Genomic DNA, 22432 nt, shown 5'->3' on the forward strand with positions numbered 1-22432 from the left:
CCAGAACCAGGCCCAGGCTGTTCACACCAGGGCTGTCCAGAGCCAGGCCTTTCAGAACCAGTCTGTCCAGAGACAGGCCTTACAGACCCAATCCGTCCAGACCCAGTCTGTCCAGAACCAGGCCTTACAGACCCAATCCATCCAGACCCAGTCCGTCCAGAGCCAGACCTTTCAGAACCAGCCTGTCCAGACCCAGTCCATCCAGAACCAGGCTGTCTAGAGCCAGGCCTTTCAGACCCAATCCATCCAGAGCCAGGCTGTCCAGAACCAGGCCTTTCAGAACCAGCCTGTCCAGACCCAGTCCGTCCAGAACCAGACCAAGTCTGTGCAGAATCGGGCTGATAGGCTTGTTTAAAGGCGCGTGTGATTTGCAGTTGTCAGGGTCCGTGAACCCGGGCGAGAGACCCGCACCCTCCCTCCCTGTGTCTCAGAGCCCAGGCCCCCGCCTGCAGCCTCGCTCCTGTTCTCCTGCGTGGCCAGCCCACTTCCAATTCAGCCACTATTAAAAAAAAAACAAATTCTCCCTCATCCTCTGCTCAAACCGGCTCTCGCAATCCGCTGGCGCTCAAGGTGTTTCCGCGTGCCGGATTGTGTAACGGGTGATGTAATGGGCTTCGCTCGCGACCGGCGCTCCCGTGAAGCGCTCACGAGAACCCCTCGCGCTCCGTGCACATCCCAACATCTGTGCACGGGGACAGAGCAGCTCCGGCTGCCTGCGCATCAGCTCGGCGGCTCGGACAGTGAACTCTCAGGGCCTGCCGGGGGCTCCTTTACTTCTCCTCCTGTTGCTTGATTTGTTCTCCTTTTGTTTATAACTATTAATGATAATCGCCCTTCTTATTTTAAAACATCTGTACGAGCTTTTGCATAACAGGTGCCTAAGGAAAGTCTCTGTGCCGACGGAGCGCACTTGGATTGAATGGAGAGCGACTGCAGGTTAGGGGGCGGGGATATGCAAATCGCACAGGCTGCGGGGGGCGGGGCTGCTGCCCAGACAATAGCTAGTCGGCGACTGGCCCAGCCCGCCCGCGGGCCAATGGCAGGGGGCGGGGGGCGGGGCCGAGCGCGAGGGAGACAGGAGGGCAGAGACGGAGACGGGAGACAGAGGCGGAGAGGAGCGCGAGCCCGGGCAGGCGGACCGAACGGGCTTCAGCTGGGCTTGCTCTCGCTCGCGCGCTCTAGCCGTTGGTCCCCACAGCGTCGCCGCCCGTGAGGCGCCGAGTCTCGGCAGCGGCGTCGGCCGGCGAGAGGCAGGGAAGCGGGCTCGCCGCAGCGGCAGCCGCCACCGCCTCGGATACAGCCATCCGCCCGGCGCGGCGAGGTGAAGGCGGACACACCGGCGCAGGTTTCGGTCCCACAAGCACCGAGCCGGGGCGGCGGAGGAGACGGAGGGATGCTGAGGACGACCCCCTGAGGAGCAGGAGCGGGGAAAGTGTGGATTAATCTCTTTTTGGGGGGGGGTTCTTGATTAACAAGTGCGGCGGGAGAGACGGGGGGGGGCGAGTCCGTTAACCCCGGGATACCGGCCGGGTCCGAGCTGTGTGTGTGGACGGTCGGGGGGCTCGGTCCGGTTCGGCCCTGGCGTGGCCTGTTGGACTGGGATCTGCGTTTCGGGATTGCCGAGGGTCTCACAGCATTAACACCCAGTCCACCGGGAGAGGAGACAGAGGATAGGGAGTCGGAGAAAAGAGGAGTGGACAGAGCGAGGGAGGAGTGGACAGGGGACAAGGGGCCAGAGAGGAGTGGCAGTGGACAGAGGACAGGGGGCCAGAGAGAGGAGTGGACAGGGAGCAGTGGACAGAGGACAAGGGGCCAGAGAGAGGAGTGGACAGAGTCAGGGAGCAGTGGACAGAGGACAAGGGGCCAGAGAGAGGAGTGGACAGAGTCAGGGAGCAGTGGACAGAGGACAAGGGGCCCGAGAGAGGACAGAGGCTGGCAGAGGAAGGTGGCGGAGGCAGCGCGAGGCCGAGAGGGAGGCAGGAGGCAGGGGTCTGGCCCTAGCAGGCTGGGGGGGGTTAGGCGGTGACAGTATGAACCCTGACCTCTCCTCTTCAGTCGGGCCCCCCCCACACCCCGAGTCAGCGAGAGACTGAGTCCTCCCTGGCCCCCCCCCCCGTGTGCGATGGAGAGCCCCCCCTCGCTGGGGCCCAGCCTGCTGCGCGACTCGCTCTCCGTGGAGGAAGGGGGCGAGGACGGCCCCCCCGCGTCCAGCCTGCTGGGCTGTTCCATGTTCTCCGGGCCGAACCACGCCAACCACGCGGGGGGAGCCCTGCTCATGGAGCGGCTGAACGGCACGCCCTCCCCCTCCCCCCCGGCGCTGCCGCCCTTCTCCGGCTCCGGCCGGCTCTCCGCCCAGCTGCCCCTCGGCCCCCAGCCGGCCGGCAACGCCCTGCGGCCCGCCGGCGCCTCGCGGCTGGGCAGCCAGCACAGCCTGAGCGAGCACTTCTGCCCCGCGCACTCCCCGTCCTTGGACCGGGACCGGGACCGGGACCGGGGGGGCTGCAAGCACCGGCAGGCCAGCCCGCTGGTGCACCGCCGGGACAGCAACCCCTTCACCGAGATCGCCATGAGCTCCTGCAAGTACGCCGGCGGCGTGATGAAGCCGCTGAGCCGGCTGAGCGCCTCCCGCCGGAACCTCATCGACTCCGACTCCGAGGCGCCGCCGCTGCAGGTTCCCCACGCGGCCGGGGGCGGGGCCGGCGCGCCGCAGTCCCTGGCCCCGCCCCCCGAGATCATCATCTCGTCCAAGGAGGAGCTGCGGCTGGGGCCCGGGGAGGGACCCCCGGCGTCCCCCTACCACCAGAACCACCAGGGCCCCCCGGCCGGCACCGGCTCCTCGCGCCCCAAGGCCAGCAAGCGCAAGAACCAGAACATCGGCTACCGGCTCGGCCACCGGAGGGCGCTCTTCGAGAAGAGGAAGAGGCTCAGCGACTACGCGCTCATCTTCGGCATGTTCGGCATCGTCATCATGGTGATCGAGACCGAGCTGTCCTGGGGCGTCTACAGCAAGGTGAGCCGGGGCGCCTGGCGCCGAGACGAGACCGAGATGGGGCTGGAGCTCTCGGTTTCTCTCGCTGTGTTTATCGCACCGCTCGTCTCTGCTCCCTCCCTCCCGGGGCTCTTGGGAGTAATCAGAAGCAATTACCACAGAGCACTGTACTTGTATGGCAAGAGGGGAGACGCATAATCACAACCGTGGTGCTGAGAGGGAGGCAGGGGTCTATCGTCAGGCTGTTTCCTAGGCTGGCTGTGAATGTGAGCTTGTGTCAGCGTGCATCTGTGCTATCTGTGAGTGTGTGTCGGTGTGTATCTGTGAGTGTGAGCGAGTGTCATTGTGTATCTGTGATTGTGAGCTTGTGTTACTGCGCATCTGTGAGTGTGAGCTTATGAATATCTGTACAGTTGTTATATGACTGTTGTTACTGTAGTTATAACACTGTTATTACTGTACTACTGTACTTTATTACTGTATACTGCATCAGTGTTACCGTTGTTACTGGATACTGTATACCAACCGTGATATAACTTGAATAACAACTGGACCATATACAGTATGCACATTAATAGTAATAAAATAACTAAAGTAACAACACTGTAATATACCCACAGGAACAACACAGCCATATAACTGCAATTACAGTGATATAATTACAGTAATTACAGTAATACATATGGTAACAAACTGCGAAATGGCTATAGTAGCAACAGTGATAAATCTATAGTACTAATATTGTCATATAGCCACAGTAATAGCAATGATATAACCATAGTAATAACATTGTCATATAGCTACAGTAACAACAGTGATATATCTATAGTAATAACATTGTCATATAACCCCAGTAATAGCAATGATATAACCATAAAAATAACATTTTCATATAGCAACAGTGACAACAATGATGCAACTACAGTAATAACATTGTCATATAGCCGCAGTAATTGCAATGATATAACCATAGTAATAACATTGTCATATAGCCACATTAACAACCATATAGCCATATCCAACACTGTGAAATAACTACAGCTACAACACTGTGATATAACTCTGAGCAGCCAGGTCTGTCTGTCCAATAACTATATCCAGGCCGTGGTTACAAAGCCTGTTCTTTCTGTATCAGCCAGGTCTGCCTGTGTCCAGTTTCTGTATGCAGGCTGTGGACACTGAGCCCATCCTCTCAGGATCAGCCAGGTCTGTCTGTGTCCAGTTTCTGTATGCAGGCTGTGGACAGTGATTATATCCTCTCTGGACAGCCAGGTCTGTCTGTGTCCAGTTGCTCTGTCCAGGCTGTGGTCAGTGAGTCTGTACTGGTCAGGGTCTGTTTCTCTTTTCTGTCTCTTACCCGGGTCAGATACTGTATTCAGCTTGTGTGTGTTGTCTGTGTAGGGTGCTGTAGGATTCCAGTTTGTGTTGTGTGTGTGTGTCCCAGTGGGTACGTTAGAGAGGTTGGGTTTGTGCTGTGACTTGTTTGATGTGTGACGTTTTATCAGTGCTGAGCTTTGTGTGGGTCTCTCTCTGTTCCCTCTCCCCCGTCTCTCAGTTTCTCTCTCTCTGTTTGTCTCCTTCTGTCTCCCTCTCTCAGTTCGATTCAGTGAGCTTTACTGGCTTGACTGATTAATTTCAGTGTTGCCAACGCAGTTGCAATTAACACAACATGTACAGATGTTTATAGTACAAACACATCATGGGGCATTTACATACAACAAACTGCACAATACAGAAAACTTTATCTCTCTCTCTCCCTGCCTGTCCGTCTCTGTCTCCCTGCCTGTCCGTCTCTGTCTCCCTGCCTGTCCGTCTCTCTCTCCCTGTCCGTCTCTCTCTTGTCCGTCTCTCTCTCTCTCCCTGCCTGTCTCTCTCTTCCTCTCTTCTCTGCACTCCAGGCAGAGCTGTGCCTGCTGTTGTGGGTGGAGGGCCGGGGGTGGTGTATTAGAGGGAAAGGAAGCGAGGGAAAAACAAAGAGAGGGAAAGAAAGGGAGTGGAAAGAGACAGAGGGACAGAAAAGAAACTCTGTTAAAAGAAAGTGATAAAAATAGATGGAAGGCAAACAGCCGAGGGCAGTCTGTCACCAGCTCGTCAGCCCAGCACAATGGCTGAGACAGAGCAGCGCTGTGATCGGAAAGACATCCTGTCTGGACGAGAGGTTTCCCCACCATCCCCTGCAGTGCTCCAGGAATCCTGAAAGAGGAATCCGGCTGGATCCTCCCTCTGGAGTAGTCCTGTAGCTGGGTGTTTGCAGGAGCCTGCATGGAAATTGTCTTTCTGCTCCACCAGTACTGTTTCCACAAGAGCTCTGTAGCCCAGTAACTGCTAGTAAAACTTACCCAGCCTGCTGTGCACTGGGAGTCTGAGTGACAGCACAGTAAAACCTGGAGTGGATCAGACTGCTGTGTACTGGGAGTCTGAGTGACAGCACAGTAAAACCTGGAGTGGATCAGACTGCTGTGTACTGGGAGTCTGAGTGACAGCACAGTAAAACCTGGAGTGGATCAGACTGCTGTGCACTGGGAGTCTGAGTGACAGCACAGTAAAACCTGGAGTGGATCAGACTGCTGTGCACTGGGAGTCTGAGTGACAGCACAGTAAAACCTGGAGTGGATCAGACTGCTGTGCACTGGGAGTCTGAGTGACAGCACAGTAAAACCTGGAGTGGATCAGATTGCTGTGTATTGGGAGTCTGCCCATTAACAAAGTGCCTTAGCAGCTTACCACAACAATTCTAGTAAAATTTTACCTATAAGGTATTTATTAGAAACTGTGTTATTTATAGGAATCAAAAGACAGTATGTCTTGTGTTGAAACCTCCTGGTCAAGATAGGCTTAGTACTTTGCTGCAGTATTTTCACAGTAACGGTGGTGTTACTGTGGTGCTCTGGCACAGAGTGGGCCTCCTGGGTGGTGTAGTAGCATGTCATCCTGTTGAGAGCTTGGTGACAACGGGACTGCTGTCTCTCCCGCCCCATGGTCAGGGCGTGCAGACGTGTCTCCCTGCCCTGTGGAGCAGGTGCACACGCACGGGAGGGGGTTATACAGTCCTGGATCGCCCTCTGGAAGTGGACAGCTGTAAAGAGTTGGCTGGTGGTCACAGGAATTCCACGGATGTTCATGGGCAATGAGCTGTCTCGGGCAGTGGGAGCCTGCTCTGCAGGGAGTAGTGCTGGGGCGCACGGGGACAGCTGGGTTTCTGTTTCTGTGCACGGGGCCTCTCTGGGTCTGTCTAGTTTCCTCCCTCAGGCACACAGGTCTCCAATCTGCCCTCCCAAGGCTGAGGTTCACCTGCATATAACATAATGATAAAATAATTCACACTTCACCTCCCTCCTGCTGCTGTTACTACTGCCATTACTGTTACTGCTGCTGATACTACTGCCGTTACTGTTACTGTGGCTGATACTACTGCCGTTACTGTTACTGTGGCTGATACTACTGCCATCACTCTTACTGTAGCTGTTACTACTGCCATCACTCTTAGTGCAGCTGTTACTACTGCCATTACTGTTACTGCTGCTGATACTACTGCCATTACTGTTACTGTGGCTGATACTACTGCCATTACGGTTACTGCAGCTGTTACTACTGCCATTACTGTTACTGTGGCTGATACTACTGCCATTACTGTTACTGCAGCTGTTACTACTGCCATTACTGTTACTGTGGCTGATACTACTGCCATCACTCTTACTGTAGCTGTTACTATTGCCATTACTGTTACTGCAGCTGTTACTACTGCCGTTACTGTTACTGCTGCTGATACTACTGCCATTACTGTTACTGTGGCTGATACTACTGCCATCACTCTTACTGTAGCTGTTACTACTGCCATTACTGTTACTGTGGCTGATACTACTGCCATCACTCTTACTGCAGCTGTTACTACTGCCATTATGGTTACTGCAGCTGTTACTACTGCCATTACTGTTACTGCAGCTGTTACTACTGCCATTACTGTTACTACTGCTGTTACTACTGCCATCACTCTTAGTGATGCTTACTTCTTCCATTACTGTTACTACTGCTGATACTACTGCCATCATTCTTACTGTTACTATTACTACTGTCATTACTGTTACTCATGCTGTACTACTTCCATTCCTGTTACTGCTGCTGATACTACTGCCTTTACTGTTACTGCTACTGTCACTACTGCCATTACTGTTACTGCTGTTGTTACTACTGCCAAACGCTTGCTGCTATATCTACTGCCATCACTCTTACTGCAGCTGTTACTGCTGCCATTACTCTTCCTGCTGCTGTTACTACTGCCATTACTTTTACTGCGGCTGTTACTACTGCCATTAATGTTACTGCTGTTGTTACTACTGCCATTACTCTTAGTGCTGCTGTTACTACTGCCATTACTCTTAGTGCTGCTGTTACTACTGCCATCACTCTTACTGCTGCTGTTACTACTGCCATTTCTGTTACTACTGCTGATACTACTGCCATTACTCTTAGTGCTGCTGTTACTACTGCCATTACTCTTACTTCTGCTGTTACTACTACCGTTACTCTTACTGCGGCAATTACTACTGGTATTACTTTTACTGCAGCTGTTACTACTGGTATTACTCTTACTACTGCTGTTACTACTGCTGTTACTCTTACTGCTGTTGCTGTTACTACTGCCATTAATATTACTGATGCTGCTGTTACTACAACTGTTACTGCTGCCATTACTGTTACTGCTGCTGTTACTACTACTATTATTGTTACTGCTGCTGTTATTATTGCTATTACTGTTACTGCTGCTGTTACTACTGCCATTACTCTTACTGCAGCTATCACTAGTGCCATTACTGTTACTACAGGTGTTAAAATTGCTATTACTCTTACTGCAGTTGTTACTTCTGTCGTTACTCTTACTGCAGCTGTTACTACTGCCATTACTGTAGCTGTTACGATTGCTATTACTCTTACTGTTGCTGTTACTACTGGTATTATTCTTACTGCTATTACTCTTAGTAATGCCACAAATGTCTGTTCCCATGTACTTCTCTCCTCTAGTGTCTATCTATTTGTGTATCCCTGTGTCCTGTCTGACTCCTCTTCTGTCTGTCACTCTGTGTGTCCTCCTCTTCTTTCTGTCTCTGTCCCTGTTTCCTAACCTCCTGTCTGTCTATGTCCCTGTGCCCTCCCCTCCTGTCTGTCTCTATCCATGTGTCCTGTCTGTCTCTGTCCCTGTACCCTCCCCTCCTGTCTGTGTCTCTGTCCCTGTGTCCTGTTTGTGTCTCTGTCCCTGTACCTCCTCTCCTGTCTGTCTCTCTGTCTCTGTGTCCTGTCTGTGTCTCTGTCCCTGTACCCTCCTCTCCTGTCTGTGTCTCTGTCCCTGTACCCTCCCCTCCTGTCTGTCTCTGTTCCTCTGTCCTGTCTGTGTTTCTGTCCCTCTGTAGTCATCCCGTGTGCCCCTGGTCTATATTAAAACCTCTCAGCTGCTGGTCCTCAGAAATGTCAGGTTCATTCACAACTGTGCGCCCCTCCCCAGTTCTGGGGAGACCTTTCCTGAAATAAGAAGCCGGAAAACACCACATGTAGAGGAATGAGATTGGAGTGGGTGCGTGCATCTCAAAATAACACCGCCGAGTCCCAGACACGCCTAAGGACTGTGTCCCCTCCTGCCCCCTGATTTTCCTGCAGGGAATAAACTGCCCCACTGCCCTGTGGGAAATGCCACACTGATGATTTTCTTTAAATCCCAGCTGGCACTTCGACAGTCCCACAGCGTGCGTTTTGTTCTGATGTCCACACATACCTCAGAGGCCACAGTGTGAAAGGCCAAAGTCAAGCTGCTGCAGAGTTTCCACGCCCTCTCTCAGCAGCCAGGTCCTGCAGGGCTCAGCCAACTTGGAGGGCTGGGACTCAGCGGGACCAGTGTGACAGAAATGTCCAGCTGTCTTCCTTCCATCTGACTGCTTTGCTCTCATCGCCCTCTGGCATTTAGTGTGGGAACCGTAATCTGGAGACACATGTGAACTGGACTGTGTCTTTACAGTGACTCTCCAGCTCTGATGATGATGAAGGAGTGTTCATGTGAAGATACAGAGGAGCTGGACTGAGTGTCTGTACAGTGACTCTCCAGCTCTGATGATGATGAAGGAGTGTTCATGTGAAGATACAGAGGAGCTGGACTGAGTGTCTGTACAGGAACTCTACAGCTCTGATGATGATGAAGGAGTGTTCATGTGAAGATACAGAGGAGCTGGACTGAGTGTCTGTACAGTGACTCTCCAGCTCTGATGATGATGAAGGAGTGTTCATGTGAAGATACAGAGGAGCTGGACTGAGTGTCTGTACAGGAACTCTACAGCTCTGATGATGATGAAGGAGTGTTCATGTGAAGATACAGAGGAGCTGGACTGAGTGTCTGTACAGTGACTCTCCAGCTCTGATGATGATGAAGGAGTGTTCATGTGAAGATACAGAGGAGCTGGACTGAGCGTCTGTACAGGGACTCTACAGCTCTGATGATGATGAAGGAGTGTTCATGTGAAGATACAGAGGAGCTGGAGTGAGTGTCTCTACAGTTACTCTACAGCTCTGATGATGATGAAGGAGTGTTCATGTGAAGATACAGAGGAGCTGGACTGAGTGTCTCTACAGTGACTCTACAGCTCTGATGATGATGATGAAGGAGTGTTAATCTAGCGGGTTTTCACAGTGGCTTCTATGAAGATGCTGTAAAGGTCACCTCACCAGGTCAGACAGACAGCTGCCTTGTATGACCTTGGTGCTAATGGCTCCCCAGTCTCCAATCTCCCCTCACCGTTTATGAGTGCAGTTAATAATTCAGACTGTGCGCTGATAGAGCCATTAACTATCACTCCTCTCTCTCTGCCCTGTTTCTTCATGTGTTTCCAGCTCTTGTCCAGTCTCCTTTTCTCCTGTCCCAGTCTCTCTCTCCCATCTGCCTGTCTCTCCCCTGTCAGGAGTGCTGTGACTGTGCAGGGTGTGTGTGATGTTTGTGTGCAGTTCAATTCCTGTTGCTGCTTGAGTACATCCTTAGAAACAGGAAGTATCCATGCTGTGCCCCCTCCCAACCGGACAGCCTGGTGGAATCTGACCTCTGCGAGCCCCCCCGCCCCCATCAGGAATCCTGGAGGATAATCTCGGTCAGAGGCATTTCCATTGGAAACCTTGGCAACCACCATGTTTACAAATTGCCCTGACAACTGTTGTCATGCAAACACACTGACCCTCTGGCCTCTGTACCTCCCCACCTTCTCCCAGCTGCCCACTGCCCCACCCAGGCTGTGGCGTCAAGAGACTGCTGGGTCCTGTAGGTGTGACAGCGGGTTGCGGGTTCAAGTCCCACTACTGACTCTGTGGGTCCTGTAGGTGTGAGAATGGGTCATGGGTTCGAGTCTCAGTACTGACTCTGTGGGTCCTGTAGGTGTGACAGTGGGTCATGGGTTCGAGTCTCAGTACTGACTCTGTGGGTCCTGTAGGTGTGACAGTGGGTCATGGGTTCGAGTCCCAGTACTGACTCTGTGGGTCCTGTAGGTGTGACAGTGGGTCATGGGTTCGAGTCCCAGTACTGACTCTGTGGGTCCTGTAGGTGTAAGAATGGGTCATGGGTTTGAGTCCCAGTACTGACTCTGTGGGTCCTGTAGGTGTGACAGCGGGTCCTGGGTTCGAGTCCCAGTACTGACTCTGTGGGTCCTGTAGGTGTGAGAATGGGTCGTGGGTTCGAATCTCCAGCCAGCCCTGCTGTACCAGATGTCCGCTGGAGGGCTAATCAGTGATGGGCTATAGCTCAGTGTCCCAGCCAGGGGGCGCTGTGCTCTTGGTGTGTTTAAGAGCTCCACGCTCAGGACAGGACTGGAGGCTGGGCAGAGGCGTGACGCTGACTGTGTGCCTGTGTGTCTCCTCAGAGCTCCATGTATTCCCTGGCACTGAAGTGTCTCATCAGCCTTTCCACTGTAATTCTGCTGGGGCTCATCATTGCCTACCACGCCCGGGAAGTGCAGGTGAGAGACCGCGGCAGCACAGACACGGACACACTGACACACTGACGGGTACCAGCACCTCATGGGAGACTCACATTGCGCAGCAGTCTGATCCACTCCAGCTTTTACAGTGCTGTCAGTCAGACTCCCAGTGCACAGCAGTCTGATCCACTCCAGCTTTTACAGTGCTGTCAGTCAGACTCCCAGTGCACAGCAGTCTGATCCACTCCAGCTTTTTTAGTGCTGTCAGTCAGACTCCCAGTGCACAGCAGTCTGATCCACTCCAGGTTTTACAATGATGTTCAACAGACTCACAATGCACAGCATTCTGATCCTCCACAGCTCTTACAGCAGATGTACAGCACTGGGTTTGCTTTGTGCTGGCTGACTGTCACACTGTGATGCAATTAGGGGATTTTCCCCACTCTGCTAGTTCTGGCAGTAATACCCTCTCTCCTCCTGAGTTTATCTCCCTGCTTTAATTCTCTGTGATTAAATTAGCATCAGGGATCGCATGCTGTCAGTTCAATAAACCATCAGCCTTCTTCCCACTATTTCTTTTATTCTTGTACATGCTTTTCTGATATTTAATTCGGGAGAGGAATTAATTTCTCAGCCCGGCTGAGAGATGCTGATTAAAATATTAGGAACAGCAACATCTCATTACCAACATCAGCCAGTTGGAAACTAGACTATATCTGTATCTTCCATTCTCTTCCTGCATCTGTCCTGCATTTCTCTTCTGTCTCTTCTCTTTCCTCTCTCCTCTCATCTCTCTCTCTTCTCTCCCCTCTCTTCATCTTCTCTTCCCTCTCTCTCTCTATATCTCTCGTCCTCAGGTGAACTGCAATAGGAATGTGCCAGCCTATGTACCCTTTCCAGCCTGCACCAATGCGCCAGTGTTTGTGGTAGTGTGTGCTCATGTGTGTTGGGCTGTCTGTGTCTGTGTATTCCAGTGTTTGCCAGGCTGTGCCAGTGTTACAGTTTGTGCCAGGCTGTGTGGATCTTTGTGTCAGTTTGTACCATTGTGTATGCTGGACTGTGCTGATGCCAAGCTTTGACATGATGTGTCAGTGTCTGTGCCAGCCTGAGCCAGTGGGTGGTCCAGTATGCCAGTATGTGTCCCACTGTTAGTCAGTGTCTGTGCCAGGCTGTGCCAGTGTCATCCTAGCATTTGTCGGTGTGTGTGCCAGTCTTTCAGTGTCTGTACCAGTGTCTGTGCCAGTCTGTACCAATGTATCAATGTGTATTCCAGTCTGCAGTGTCTGTACCAGGCTGTACCAATGTGTGCTCCAGTCTGAGTCTATGTCTGTCAGTGTGTGTGCCAGTCTGTATCAGTGTCTGTGCCAGTGTGTGCTCCAGTCTGTGTCAGTGTGAGCTCCAGTCTGAGTCTGTGTCTGTCAGTGTGTGCTCCAGTTTGAGTCTATGTCTATGTCAGTGTGTGTGCCAGTCTGTGTCAGTGTGAGCTTCAGTCTGTATCAGTGTCTGTGCCAGTGTATGCTCCAGTCTGTGTCTGTGTCAGTGTGTGCTCCAGTCTGTGTCTGTGTCAGTGTCTGTGTGTGCTCCAGTCTGTGTCAGTGTGAGCTCCAGTGTGTGTCAGTGTGTGCTCCAGTCTGTCAGAGTGAGCCCCAGTCTGTGTCAGAGTGGGCTCCAGTCTGAGTCAGTGTGAGCTCCAGTCTGTGTCAGAGTGAGCTCCAGTCTGTGTGAGAGTGGGCTCCAGTCTGTGTCAGTTCCAGGCTGTGCCAGGGCTTTGTGGCCAGCCCAGCGCAGCTCTATTAATGATTCACTCTGGGTTATGGATGGGATGTCATTGCTGGCAGCTGGGCACGATCAGACTGACGACCTTTCCTAATGGAATTTAATAATTGATCAGGGAACGGGTGGAGGAGGGGGCCTCACATCACAGAGCCATCTCCGGGCCCCGCAGAGACCCCCGAAGAGCAGATTAACACTCCTCTCAGGCAGGCTTGTCAACCTCATTACTGCCATCAATCGTCTTAAATAATTCACTTCCTCAACAATCTTTAAAATACCACACCTGTCTGCCAGCGCCCATAGCCCTGTGACAGTGTGCTGTGCTGAAACCATGGTAAAAGTGCAGAAAGCAAGGTAAAAGTAGACAGTAATGAGCAAGAGGTAGCAAATTAACATTCCATCATCAATAACTATAAAGACACTCAGTCCAGCTCCTCTGTATCTTCACATGAACACTCTTTCATCATCATCAGAGCTGGAGAGTCACTGTACAGACACTCAGTCCAGCTCCTCTGTATCTTCACATGAACACTCTTTCATCATCATCAGAGCTGGAGAGTCACTGTAGAGACACTCAGTCCAGCTCCTCTGTATCTTCACATGAACACTCCTTCATCATCATCAGAGCTGTAGAGTCACTGTACAGACACTCAGTCCAGCTCCTCTGTATCTTCACATGAACACTCCTTCATCATCATCAGAGCTGGAGAGTCACTGTAGAGACACTCAGTCCATCTCGTCTGTAGCAGTCATATCAGTGGATTAATTGAAGTTGTTCAGCTGTAGAGTCAGTGAGAGGGGAATCAGGGGGAGACAGTTTCTCTGCTTCTGCTCTTTCTCATCTATCACTCTTTCTTCCTCTTTCCTTGCCTCCTCTCTCTCTCTCACCCTGTTTCCTCTGTTTTACAGCCAGACGAATCCAGTGGGCCCAGTGGCCTCCTCTTGTGTGTAAGCTGTCTGGTGTTGTCACTTTCTCCCCTCTCTCCGGCTCTCCCTGCCTCCCTCTCCCTGGCTCTCACTGGGGACACTAATTAGGCTTGGACCCTCTTTGATGTTGTCGCCTTGGCAACAGTCACAGTGACGATGCTGGGTCAGGAAACAGTTTTGGGAAATGAGGGATTTGTATACTCTAACACACACACTGACACACAGTGGCACACACACTGACACTGGCACAGCCTTTACTGACGTACAGTGGCACACACACTGACACACAGTAGCACATACACACTGACACTGATACTGACACAGTTGCACACACTGACACTGGCAGAGACTGATACTATCGTACAGTGGCATACACACTGACACTGGCACACACAGACACACAGTGGCACACACACACTGACACTGATACTGAGACACAGTGGCACACACACACTGACACTGGCACAGACTGATACTGACACACACTGGCACACACTCACTCTGACACGCAGATACACACACGGTGGTAAACATGCTCAGTGGCACTCACTAACGGCGATAAACATAGCCTGGCACTCACTGACACTGACATTGACACTGGCACACACTCACTCACTGACCACACAGACACACACAGTGACTCGCACTCACTGGCGCACACACTCACTCTTCCTTTCTCAGCCCATGTCCGATGTCTGTTAAAAGGCTGTGTCGTGTAGCTGTCAGTGTGGTTTCCTCAGGGCCAGTAACAGAAGTAAGACTGTAGTTTGTCTACAGCTTCCTGCTCCACTCACCTGAAGAGGAGTTTCCCTGCCAAAGTGATGTCATCTTTCCCTCTGTCTCACTGCCCCGCCCCATCAGCTGTTCGTCATTGACAACGGCGCGGACGACTGGCGCATCGCCATGACAACGGAGCGCATCCTCAGCATTGCGCTGGAGCTGCTGGTGTCAGCTATCCACCCGGTGCCGGGCGAGTACAAGTTCCACTGGCGCGCCCGCCTGGCCTTCTCCTACACGCCCTCGGTGGCGGAGGCAGACGTGGACATCGTGCTGTCCATCCCCATGTTCCTGCGACTGTACCTCATCGCCCGCGTCATGCTGCTGCACAGCAAGCTGTTCACCGACGCCTCCTCGCGCAGCATCGGCGCCCTCAACAAGATCAACTTCAACACCCGCTTCGTCATGAAGACCCTCATGACCATCTGCCCCGGGACCGTGCTGCTGGTCTTCAGCATCTCCCTGTGGATCATCGCCGCCTGGACGGTCCGCGTGTGTGAGAGGTGGGAGGGGGGAGAGGGGTGAGGGAGGGAGGAGAGAGAGGGGGTGAGGAACGAGGGAGGGGGGAGAGAGAGTGAGGGGTGAGGAATGAGGGAGGGGTGAGGAATGAGAGAGGGGGTGAGGGGTGAGGGAGGAGAGAGAGGGATTAGGAGGGGAAGGGGAGAGGGGATGTGGGAGAGAGGGAGTAGAGGAGTGAAGAGAGGAAGAGGGTGAGTAGGAGGAGAGAGGGAGGAAGAGGGAGAAAGAGAGAGGGAAAGAGAAAGAGGAGACAGCAGGAGGAAGAGAAGAAGAAAGTAATGAAGTAATAGCACACTCCCTCTCTCTCTCAGGTACCACGATGCCCAGGACGTCACCAGCAACTTCCTGGGTGCCATGTGGCTGATCTCCATCACCTTTCTGTCCATCGGCTATGGAGACATGGTCCCCCACACCTACTGTGGCAAAGGGGTCTGTCTGCTGACCGGCATCATGGTGAGAGAGAGTGAGCACTGTCTGCTGTCTCTCTTTCTGTCCCCCCCCACCTCTCACTGCTGTCTCTGACGTCATGGCATGCTGTGAACCCCTCACCTCTCACCTCTCACCCTTCACCTCCCACCCCTCAACTGTCACCCTTCAACTCTCACTCTTAACTCCTCACCCTTCACCTGTTACCTTTCACTTCTCACCCTTCACCTCTCAACTCTCACTCTTCACTCCTCACCTTTCACCCCTCACCCCTCACTCCTCACCTCCCACCCCTCACCTGTCACCCTTCACCTCTCAACTCTCACTCTTCACTCTTCACTTCTCACCCTTCACCCCTCACCCCTCACCTGCCACCCTCCAGCTCCCATCCCTCTCCTTCCAGCCCTAACCCCTCACCCTTCTCCTCCCACCCCTCACCTCCCTTCATTGTGTGGGAATGTGGGTGCCAGTAATTTCAGTGCATTGAACACTTGTTAAGAGGCTCTCTTCAGCCCCATCTGACTCACGTCCTCTCAAGGATGGAGAGGGAGGGAGGGAGGGTGATGGAGCTGTGACGAAAGCTCGCATTTCTTTGGAAACTCCATCGCAAACACCTTCTATAGGTGCCATTCTTGACTTTGTTGCCCTGGCAACGGCGCAGGCTGGAGCACTCTGCTGGAATGTGCTATTGTGCTGGCGGCAGGAGGGAGGGGGCCGGAGACAGAGAGGGAATAATATTTTACTTTTCTCTATCTGCATATTTATTCGGGTCTGAAATAACCAGAACGGATTGTGAGCACTGGCTGCCATTTGAGCAGTATTTCCAGACAGAACCAGCCATCATAATTACTCCTATTATCACTGTTCCTGAAACTGCTGTCTCTCCTACTCCGTCTGTCTCCGTCTGGGCTGTGTTTATCTGTTATCACCATCCTAAAAATTAACATCACGCACTCTAAACGAGCTAGCACGTTAATTACAGTACCCCCCACACAAATTCACAGTGAGGCTGACTGAGTTCTCCTTGTTAGCACAGACACTGATTACTGTAATGGAGGCAGCTGTTAATTGTCTAATGACTGTTGAGTGTCATGTCTACGAGAGCACCTGTCCTACACAGGCAGGCACAGACAGACAAAAAATAGACAGATAGGCAGATAAAGAGGTGGACAGACAGGTGTGAGGGGTTTGTAGTAGTGTTCAGATGGACACAGACAGACAGATGTGAGGGGTTAACAGTAGTGTTCAGATGGACACAGACAGGTGTGAGGGATTTGCAGTAGTGTACAGACAGTAGTGTTCAGATGGACACAGACAGGTGTGAGGGGTTTGTAGTAGTGTTCAGATGGACGAAGACAGACAGGTGTGAGGGGTTTACAGTAGTGTTCAGATGGACGAAGACAGACAGGTGTGAGGGGTTTGTAGTAGTGTTCAGATGGACACAGACAGGTGTGAGGGATTTGTAGTAGTGTTCAGATGGACACAGACAGATGTAAGGGGTTTGCAGTAGTGTTCAGATGGACACAGACAGGTGTGAGGGATTTGCAGTAGTGTTCAGATGGACACAGACAGATGTAAGGGGTTTGCAGTAGTGTACAGATGGACGAAGACAGACAGGTGTGAGGGGTTTGCAGTAGTGTACAGATGGACGAAGACAGACAGGTGTGAGGGGTTTGCAGTAGTGTTCAGATGGACACAGACAGGTGTGAGGGGTTTGCAGTAGTGTTCAGATGGACACAGACAGACAGGTGTCAGACAGACAGACAGGTTTAGCAGGGTGGGCTTGAAATTGTATGAATACAACCAGACATAGCAGTTTCAATAACAGCAACACTTTGACATTGTGCTGATCTCCAACTGCCAGCATTCTCTATCATCTGTTGCACAATTACATTTGATTTTTAAGCCTCAGTCACATGACTGTTGCTAATGAGCTTTCTGTCTGTTTCAGTTTAATTACTGACAGAATCTCTCTCTCTTCCTCTCTCTCTCTGTTTTAGGGGTGTTTTCTGGTTACTGACCTCTCTCTGTGTGTTAGGAGTGTTTTCTGGGTACTGACTTCCTCTCTCTCTGTGTTAGGAGTGTTTTCTGGGTACTGACCTCCTCTCTCTCTCTGTGTGTTAGGAGTGTTTTCTGGGAACTGACCTCCTCTCTCTCTGTGTTCGGAGTGTTTTCTGGGTACTGACCTCCTCTCTGTTTCTGGCTCTCAGGGTGCAGGTTGCACAGCTCTGGTAGTAGCAGTGGTGGCCCGGAAACTGGAACTGACCAAGGCGGAGAAGCATGTCCACAATTTCATGATGGACACACAGCTTACCAAGAGGGTGAGGACAGTAGGCCTAGAAATTAAGTAGGATCAGTAGGGGCTGTGTTGGGTCAGAACAGGCCATGTGGGTTCAGTAGTGACTGTGTATGGCTAGCAGTGCTTGTGTAGCGTCATCAGTGTGCGAGTAGGATCAGCAGTGTGTGTGTAGGACCAGCTGTGTGTGTGTGTGTGTGTGTGTGTCTGTGTGTCTGTGTCTGTGTGTGTGTGTTGGACCAGCAGTGTGTGTGTGCAGGACCGGCAGTGTGTGTGTGAGGCAATGTGTGTGCATGACCGGCAGTGTGTGTGTGTGTGTAGGACCGGCAGTGTGTGTGTGTAGGACCGGCAGTGTGTGTGTGAGGCAGTGTGTGTCTGACTGTCGCTGTGTTTGGCCCAGATCAAGAACGCAGCTGCAAACGTGCTCCGGGAGACCTGGCTCATCTACAGACACACCCGGCTGGCCAAGAGGATCGACCACGCCCGCGTCCGCAAGCACCAGCGCAAGTTCCTGCAGGCCATCCACCAGTGAGTCACTCGCACCCGACACCAGAGCCCCGAAACTGGGCTCGATTACAGGAGTCCCCCAAACCAGGACAAGTGAGTGCGGCTCTGGATGGTTTCTTAAGGATGTCTCCCTTCCTCCTCCAGGCTGCGCAGCGTGAAGATGGAGCAGAGAAAGCTCAGCGATCAGGCCAACACCCTTGTGGATCTGTCCAAGGTAACCCCCCAGGCCAGAGCTCCCCCTGCTGGCTCCTGGTGCACAGCGCACCGGAGCTCCAACAATCCTTCTCTCTCTGGATGCCCCCTCCCCTCTCTCCGTGTTTCCCAGAGAGACGGAATCCCTCTCTCGCTGGCTCACGCTGTGGGAATGAGTCTGTGTTTCTCTCTGCAGCCCAGAGACGGAGGGAGGGAGGGAGACTTAATTGGCCCCCCCTCTCCCCCCTCTCCCCCCTCTCCTCGTCAGTCAAACTGTGCTGCCTGTCTCCCTCTCCTGGGTCTGGCAGGGATGAGCCCCTCTCCTCATGTACTCGGGGCGCTTTGGTTCTGTAATTACCCCCCTGCCCAATCCCTCACATGATTCCGCTGTTTCTAGGGTGGCCTGCCAGTTTCCCTGGCTTCAGGTCGCCTAGCAACCAGAACAAGTGTTAGAGCTGGCACTTGTGTTAGAGTGAGAGAGAGGGAGGAGAGTGTGTGACAGTCTTGCATTGTTAATAGTGCGTCAGGGTGTGTGTCTGTGTATCTGTATACAGTGTGTGTCTGCAGTAGGAGCCTGTGTCCAGTGTGTGTGTCTGCAGTAGGAGCCTGTGTCCAGTGTGTGTGTGTCTGCAGTAGGAGCCTGTGTCCAGTGTGTGTGTGTCTGCAGTAGGAGCCTGTGTCCAGTGTGTGTGTGTCTGCAGTAGGAGCCTGTGTCCAGTGTGTGTGTGTCTGCAGTAGGAGCCTGTGTCCAGTGTGTGTGTGTCTGCAGTAGGAGCCTGTGTCCAGTGTGTGTCTGCAGTAGGAGCCTGTGTCCAGTGTGTGTGTGTCTGCAGTAGGAGCCTGTGTCCAGTGTGTGTCTGCAGTAGGAGCCTGTGTCCAGTGTGTGTGTGTCTGCAGTAGGAGCCTGTGTCCAGTGTGTGTGTGTCTGCAGTAGGAGCCTGTGTCCAGTGTGTGTGTGTCTGCAGTAGGAGCCTGTGTCCAGTGTGTGTGTCTGCAGTAGGAGCCTGTGTCCAGTGTGTGTGTCTGCAGTAGGAGCCTGTGTCCAGTGTGTGTCTGCAGTAGGAGCCTGTGTCCAGTGTGTGTGTGTCTGCAGTAGGAGCCTGTGTCCAGTGTGTGTCTGCAGTAGGAGCCTGTGTCCAGTGTGTGTGTGTCTGCAGTAGGAGCCTGTGTCCAGTGTGTGTGTGTCTGCAGTAGGAGCCTGTGTCCAGTGTGTGTGTCTCTGCAGTAGGAGCCTGTGTCCAGTGTGTGTGTGTCTGCAGTAGGAGCCTGTGTCCAGTGTGTGTGTCTCTGCAGTCTTCTCTCCTGACCTCCTGACTTCCTCTCCTCCTTTCGCGCCTCGTCCCAGATGCAGAGCGTGATGTATGACCTCATCACGGAGTTGAATGACCGCAGCGAGGACCTGGAGAAGCAGATCGTCAGCCTGGAGAGCAAGCTGGAGCAGCTGACCGCTGGCTTCTCTGCCCTGCCGGCCCAGATCGGTGACACGCTGACTGCCCAGCATGCTCTGCTGCTCCGCGTGCTGTCTGAGAGACACCCCCGCGCCCCTGCGCCGGGACCCCTGCCACGACCCCCCTCCTCCGACAGCCCCCTGGACTCGGCCTCCCTGCCCAGCCCGTATACCAGCTCTTCCAGCTGCTGAGAGGAGGGGCGAGAGGGGGAAAGGCTATAGCAGTCTGCATCCTGATCACTAGTTATTAATAATCATTAATATAACAAAATCATACTTTTTATTAATTATTCTTAATAACTAAAGCAGCAAAGGTAAGGATGATGATAAAGGTGCTGGAAGCAGTCTCTCCCTTTGTCAGACATGTGCACAGCACATTTCCCTTTAAGAGCTGTGACCAATATGAACTAGTGCCATACTCTACAGTCCTTAACACTCTAGAGACACTCCATTCTGTACTCTCTGGACACAATCTAAACACTGTACACTCTAGACACAATCTAGACACACTACAGTCTACACTCTAGACACAGTGAAGACGCACTACAGTCTGTACACTCTAGACAGTCTAGACACACTACATCTTACACTCTAGACACAATCTAGACACTCTACAGTCTGTACACTCTAGAGACACTCCATTCTGTACTCTCTGGACACAATCTAAACACTGTACACTCTAGACACAATCTAGACACACTACAGTCTACACTCTAGACACAATCTAGACACACTACAGTCTACACTCTAGACACAATCTAGACACTCTACAGTCTGTACACTCTAGACACAATCTCAACACTCTGTACACTCTAGACACAATCTAGACACACTACAGTCTACACTCTAGACACAATGAAGACACACTACAGTCTGTACACTCTAGACAGTCTAGACACACTACATTCTATACACTAGACACAATCTAGACACTAGTCTGTATACTCTAGACACAGTTAAGATACTCGACAGTCTGTACACTCTAGACACAATCTAGACACTCGAGACGCAATCTAGGCACACTACACTTACAGACACTCTCAACACTCTAGCTCTATGGACATTCTAAACGATAGTCTGTCCTCAGTCTATATACTCTATACACTCTCTGTACACCCTTTGCACTATAGAGAATGTATTCTTTATACACATGCAACAATCTGCACAGTGCATATCCTGATCAGTCTACACAGTTTGGACATTGTACATTCTATTTAGTCTCTACGCACTCTAGACATGCTCTGTACACCTTTCTCTAGACACACGACACACTGTGGTACTGTACACAGGGTAAAAGCACAGTACAGTGCAGTAACGTCCTGTGAGATGCTGGTAAAAGTGCAGGGGCTGTGGTGCAGTAAACCCTGATACGCACTGTCAGGCCAGAAAGCAGTGGGATCTGCACAGCTCTCGCAATCAGTTGTCACAGAGTTGTCACTGCCTCCCTGCAGCCTGTCTCTAGTGCCCTAGAGCAGACGAGCACCGACTCAGGGGGGAGAGGGGAGGCCTCTGAGGTGCTCTGCAGCATCACGATGTCCTGGGAAACATTACAGCTGCTGTTTGCAAGGAAGAAGGAAAAAGTACTGGAAAATAACCAACTTCTAACGGGACGAACTCGGCTCATTTTAATCATTTTAAGGCGAGTCGGCGAGGAGCTGCAGGGACAGACTGTGAAACAGCGCCCTCTGGTGTGCGTATATCTCACTCCTGCCTGGAACTGGCCAATAGCTTTGTAATGATCTTTTTTACTCAATATTATTACGATTGTAGGTAATATTACTATTCTTCTTATTATTAATAATAATAGTAATAATGATGATAATGACAAATAATTAAATGAGAAAATATCAAGTTTTAAGTTTTACATTATTTTCTAATCTGTTCTAATTTTTATTTTAACAGAGAAAAATAAAGTATATATCTATATATTATATGTCTGTGTTCTGGAGAGTGGTCATTGCTTATTTTGTGGGTGTGATAGAAGGGGTCTTGGCTTGAACCCTGTGCCTTGCTGGGTCTCACAGTACTGACATACTCTTTCCCTCTCCTTTAATCACACTCTCTCTCACCCCAAAGAGGAACTTTATACTGATGTTGCCAGAGTTTCTCTGTTGAGGTGCAACTTTATACTGAAGTTGCCACAGTGTTTCTCTGATGAAGGGCAAGTTTATAACTAATGTTGAAACTGAGTTTCTGTACTGAAGAGCAACTTTGTACTGATGTTGCCACAGAGTTCCTCTACTGAGGAGCAACTTTGTTTTGATGTTGCTAGAGTATTCCTCTACTGAGGAGCAATGTTATACTGAAGTTGCCAGTGTTTTTGTACTAAAGACCAACTTTATACTGATGTTGCCACAGAGGTCCTCTACTGAGGAGCAACTCTGTATTGATATCAAAAGTGAGCTTCTCTACTGAAGAGCAACTGTGTAGTCATGTTGCCACAGAATTCCTCTACCAAGGAGCAACTTTATACTGATGTTGCCACTTTGTAATCTGGGCTACTTGTTTTGCATTTTTAAATTACGTTTTTTAATAAGAATAATAAACAGTACATGCACAACACAGCACTATGCTTGGCTGCGATGTACCCCATACTTTCAAGAAACACTTAAATACGGAAGTCACTGAAAGCCTTTTGT

The 22432-nt window shown here is 51.6% G+C and overlaps 1 protein-coding gene across 2 annotated transcripts; it reads left to right on the forward strand.

Moving 5' to 3' along the window:
* The first annotated feature begins 755 nt into the window (after positions 1 to 755).
* kcnn3 (potassium intermediate/small conductance calcium-activated channel, subfamily N, member 3) lies at positions 756 to 21726 on the forward strand. 2 transcript variants are annotated; one of them, XM_069185456.1, is made up of 8 exons: positions 997 to 3010; positions 10873 to 10968; positions 14491 to 14909; positions 15237 to 15378; positions 17562 to 17672; positions 18048 to 18175; positions 18299 to 18368; positions 19692 to 21726. In XM_069185456.1, exons 1-8 carry the CDS (start codon positions 2123 to 2125, stop codon positions 19983 to 19985), a joined length of 2148 nt encoding a protein of 715 aa, XP_069041557.1. In that variant the 5' UTR covers positions 997 to 2122; the 3' UTR covers positions 19986 to 21726. The 2 variants fall into 2 exon arrangements, with proteins under 2 accessions (XP_069041558.1, XP_069041557.1); XM_069185457.1 differs by lacking the exon at positions 10873 to 10968 and having other exon boundaries at positions 756 to 3010.
* The last annotated feature ends 706 nt before the right edge of the window (positions 21727 to 22432 follow it).

Source organism: Lepisosteus oculatus, chromosome 27, assembly GCF_040954835.1.
Source record: "Lepisosteus oculatus isolate fLepOcu1 chromosome 27, fLepOcu1.hap2, whole genome shotgun sequence".
Taxonomy (NCBI): domain Eukaryota; kingdom Metazoa; phylum Chordata; class Actinopteri; order Semionotiformes; family Lepisosteidae; genus Lepisosteus; species Lepisosteus oculatus.

Bases quoted from the DNA above. Each gene is read 5' to 3' on its own strand.
- kcnn3 (XM_069185456.1), top strand. From the start codon at position 2,123: ATGGAGAGCCCCCCCTCGCTGGGGCCCAGCCTGCTGCGCGACTCGCTC. The intron at 10,969-14,490 runs GTGAGAGACCGC...CCGCCCCATCAG, and splicing joins ACCACGCCCGGGAAGTGCAG to CTGTTCGTCATTGACAACGG. The intron at 18,176-18,298 runs GTGAGTCACTCG...TTCCTCCTCCAG, and splicing joins TTCCTGCAGGCCATCCACCA to GCTGCGCAGCGTGAAGATGG.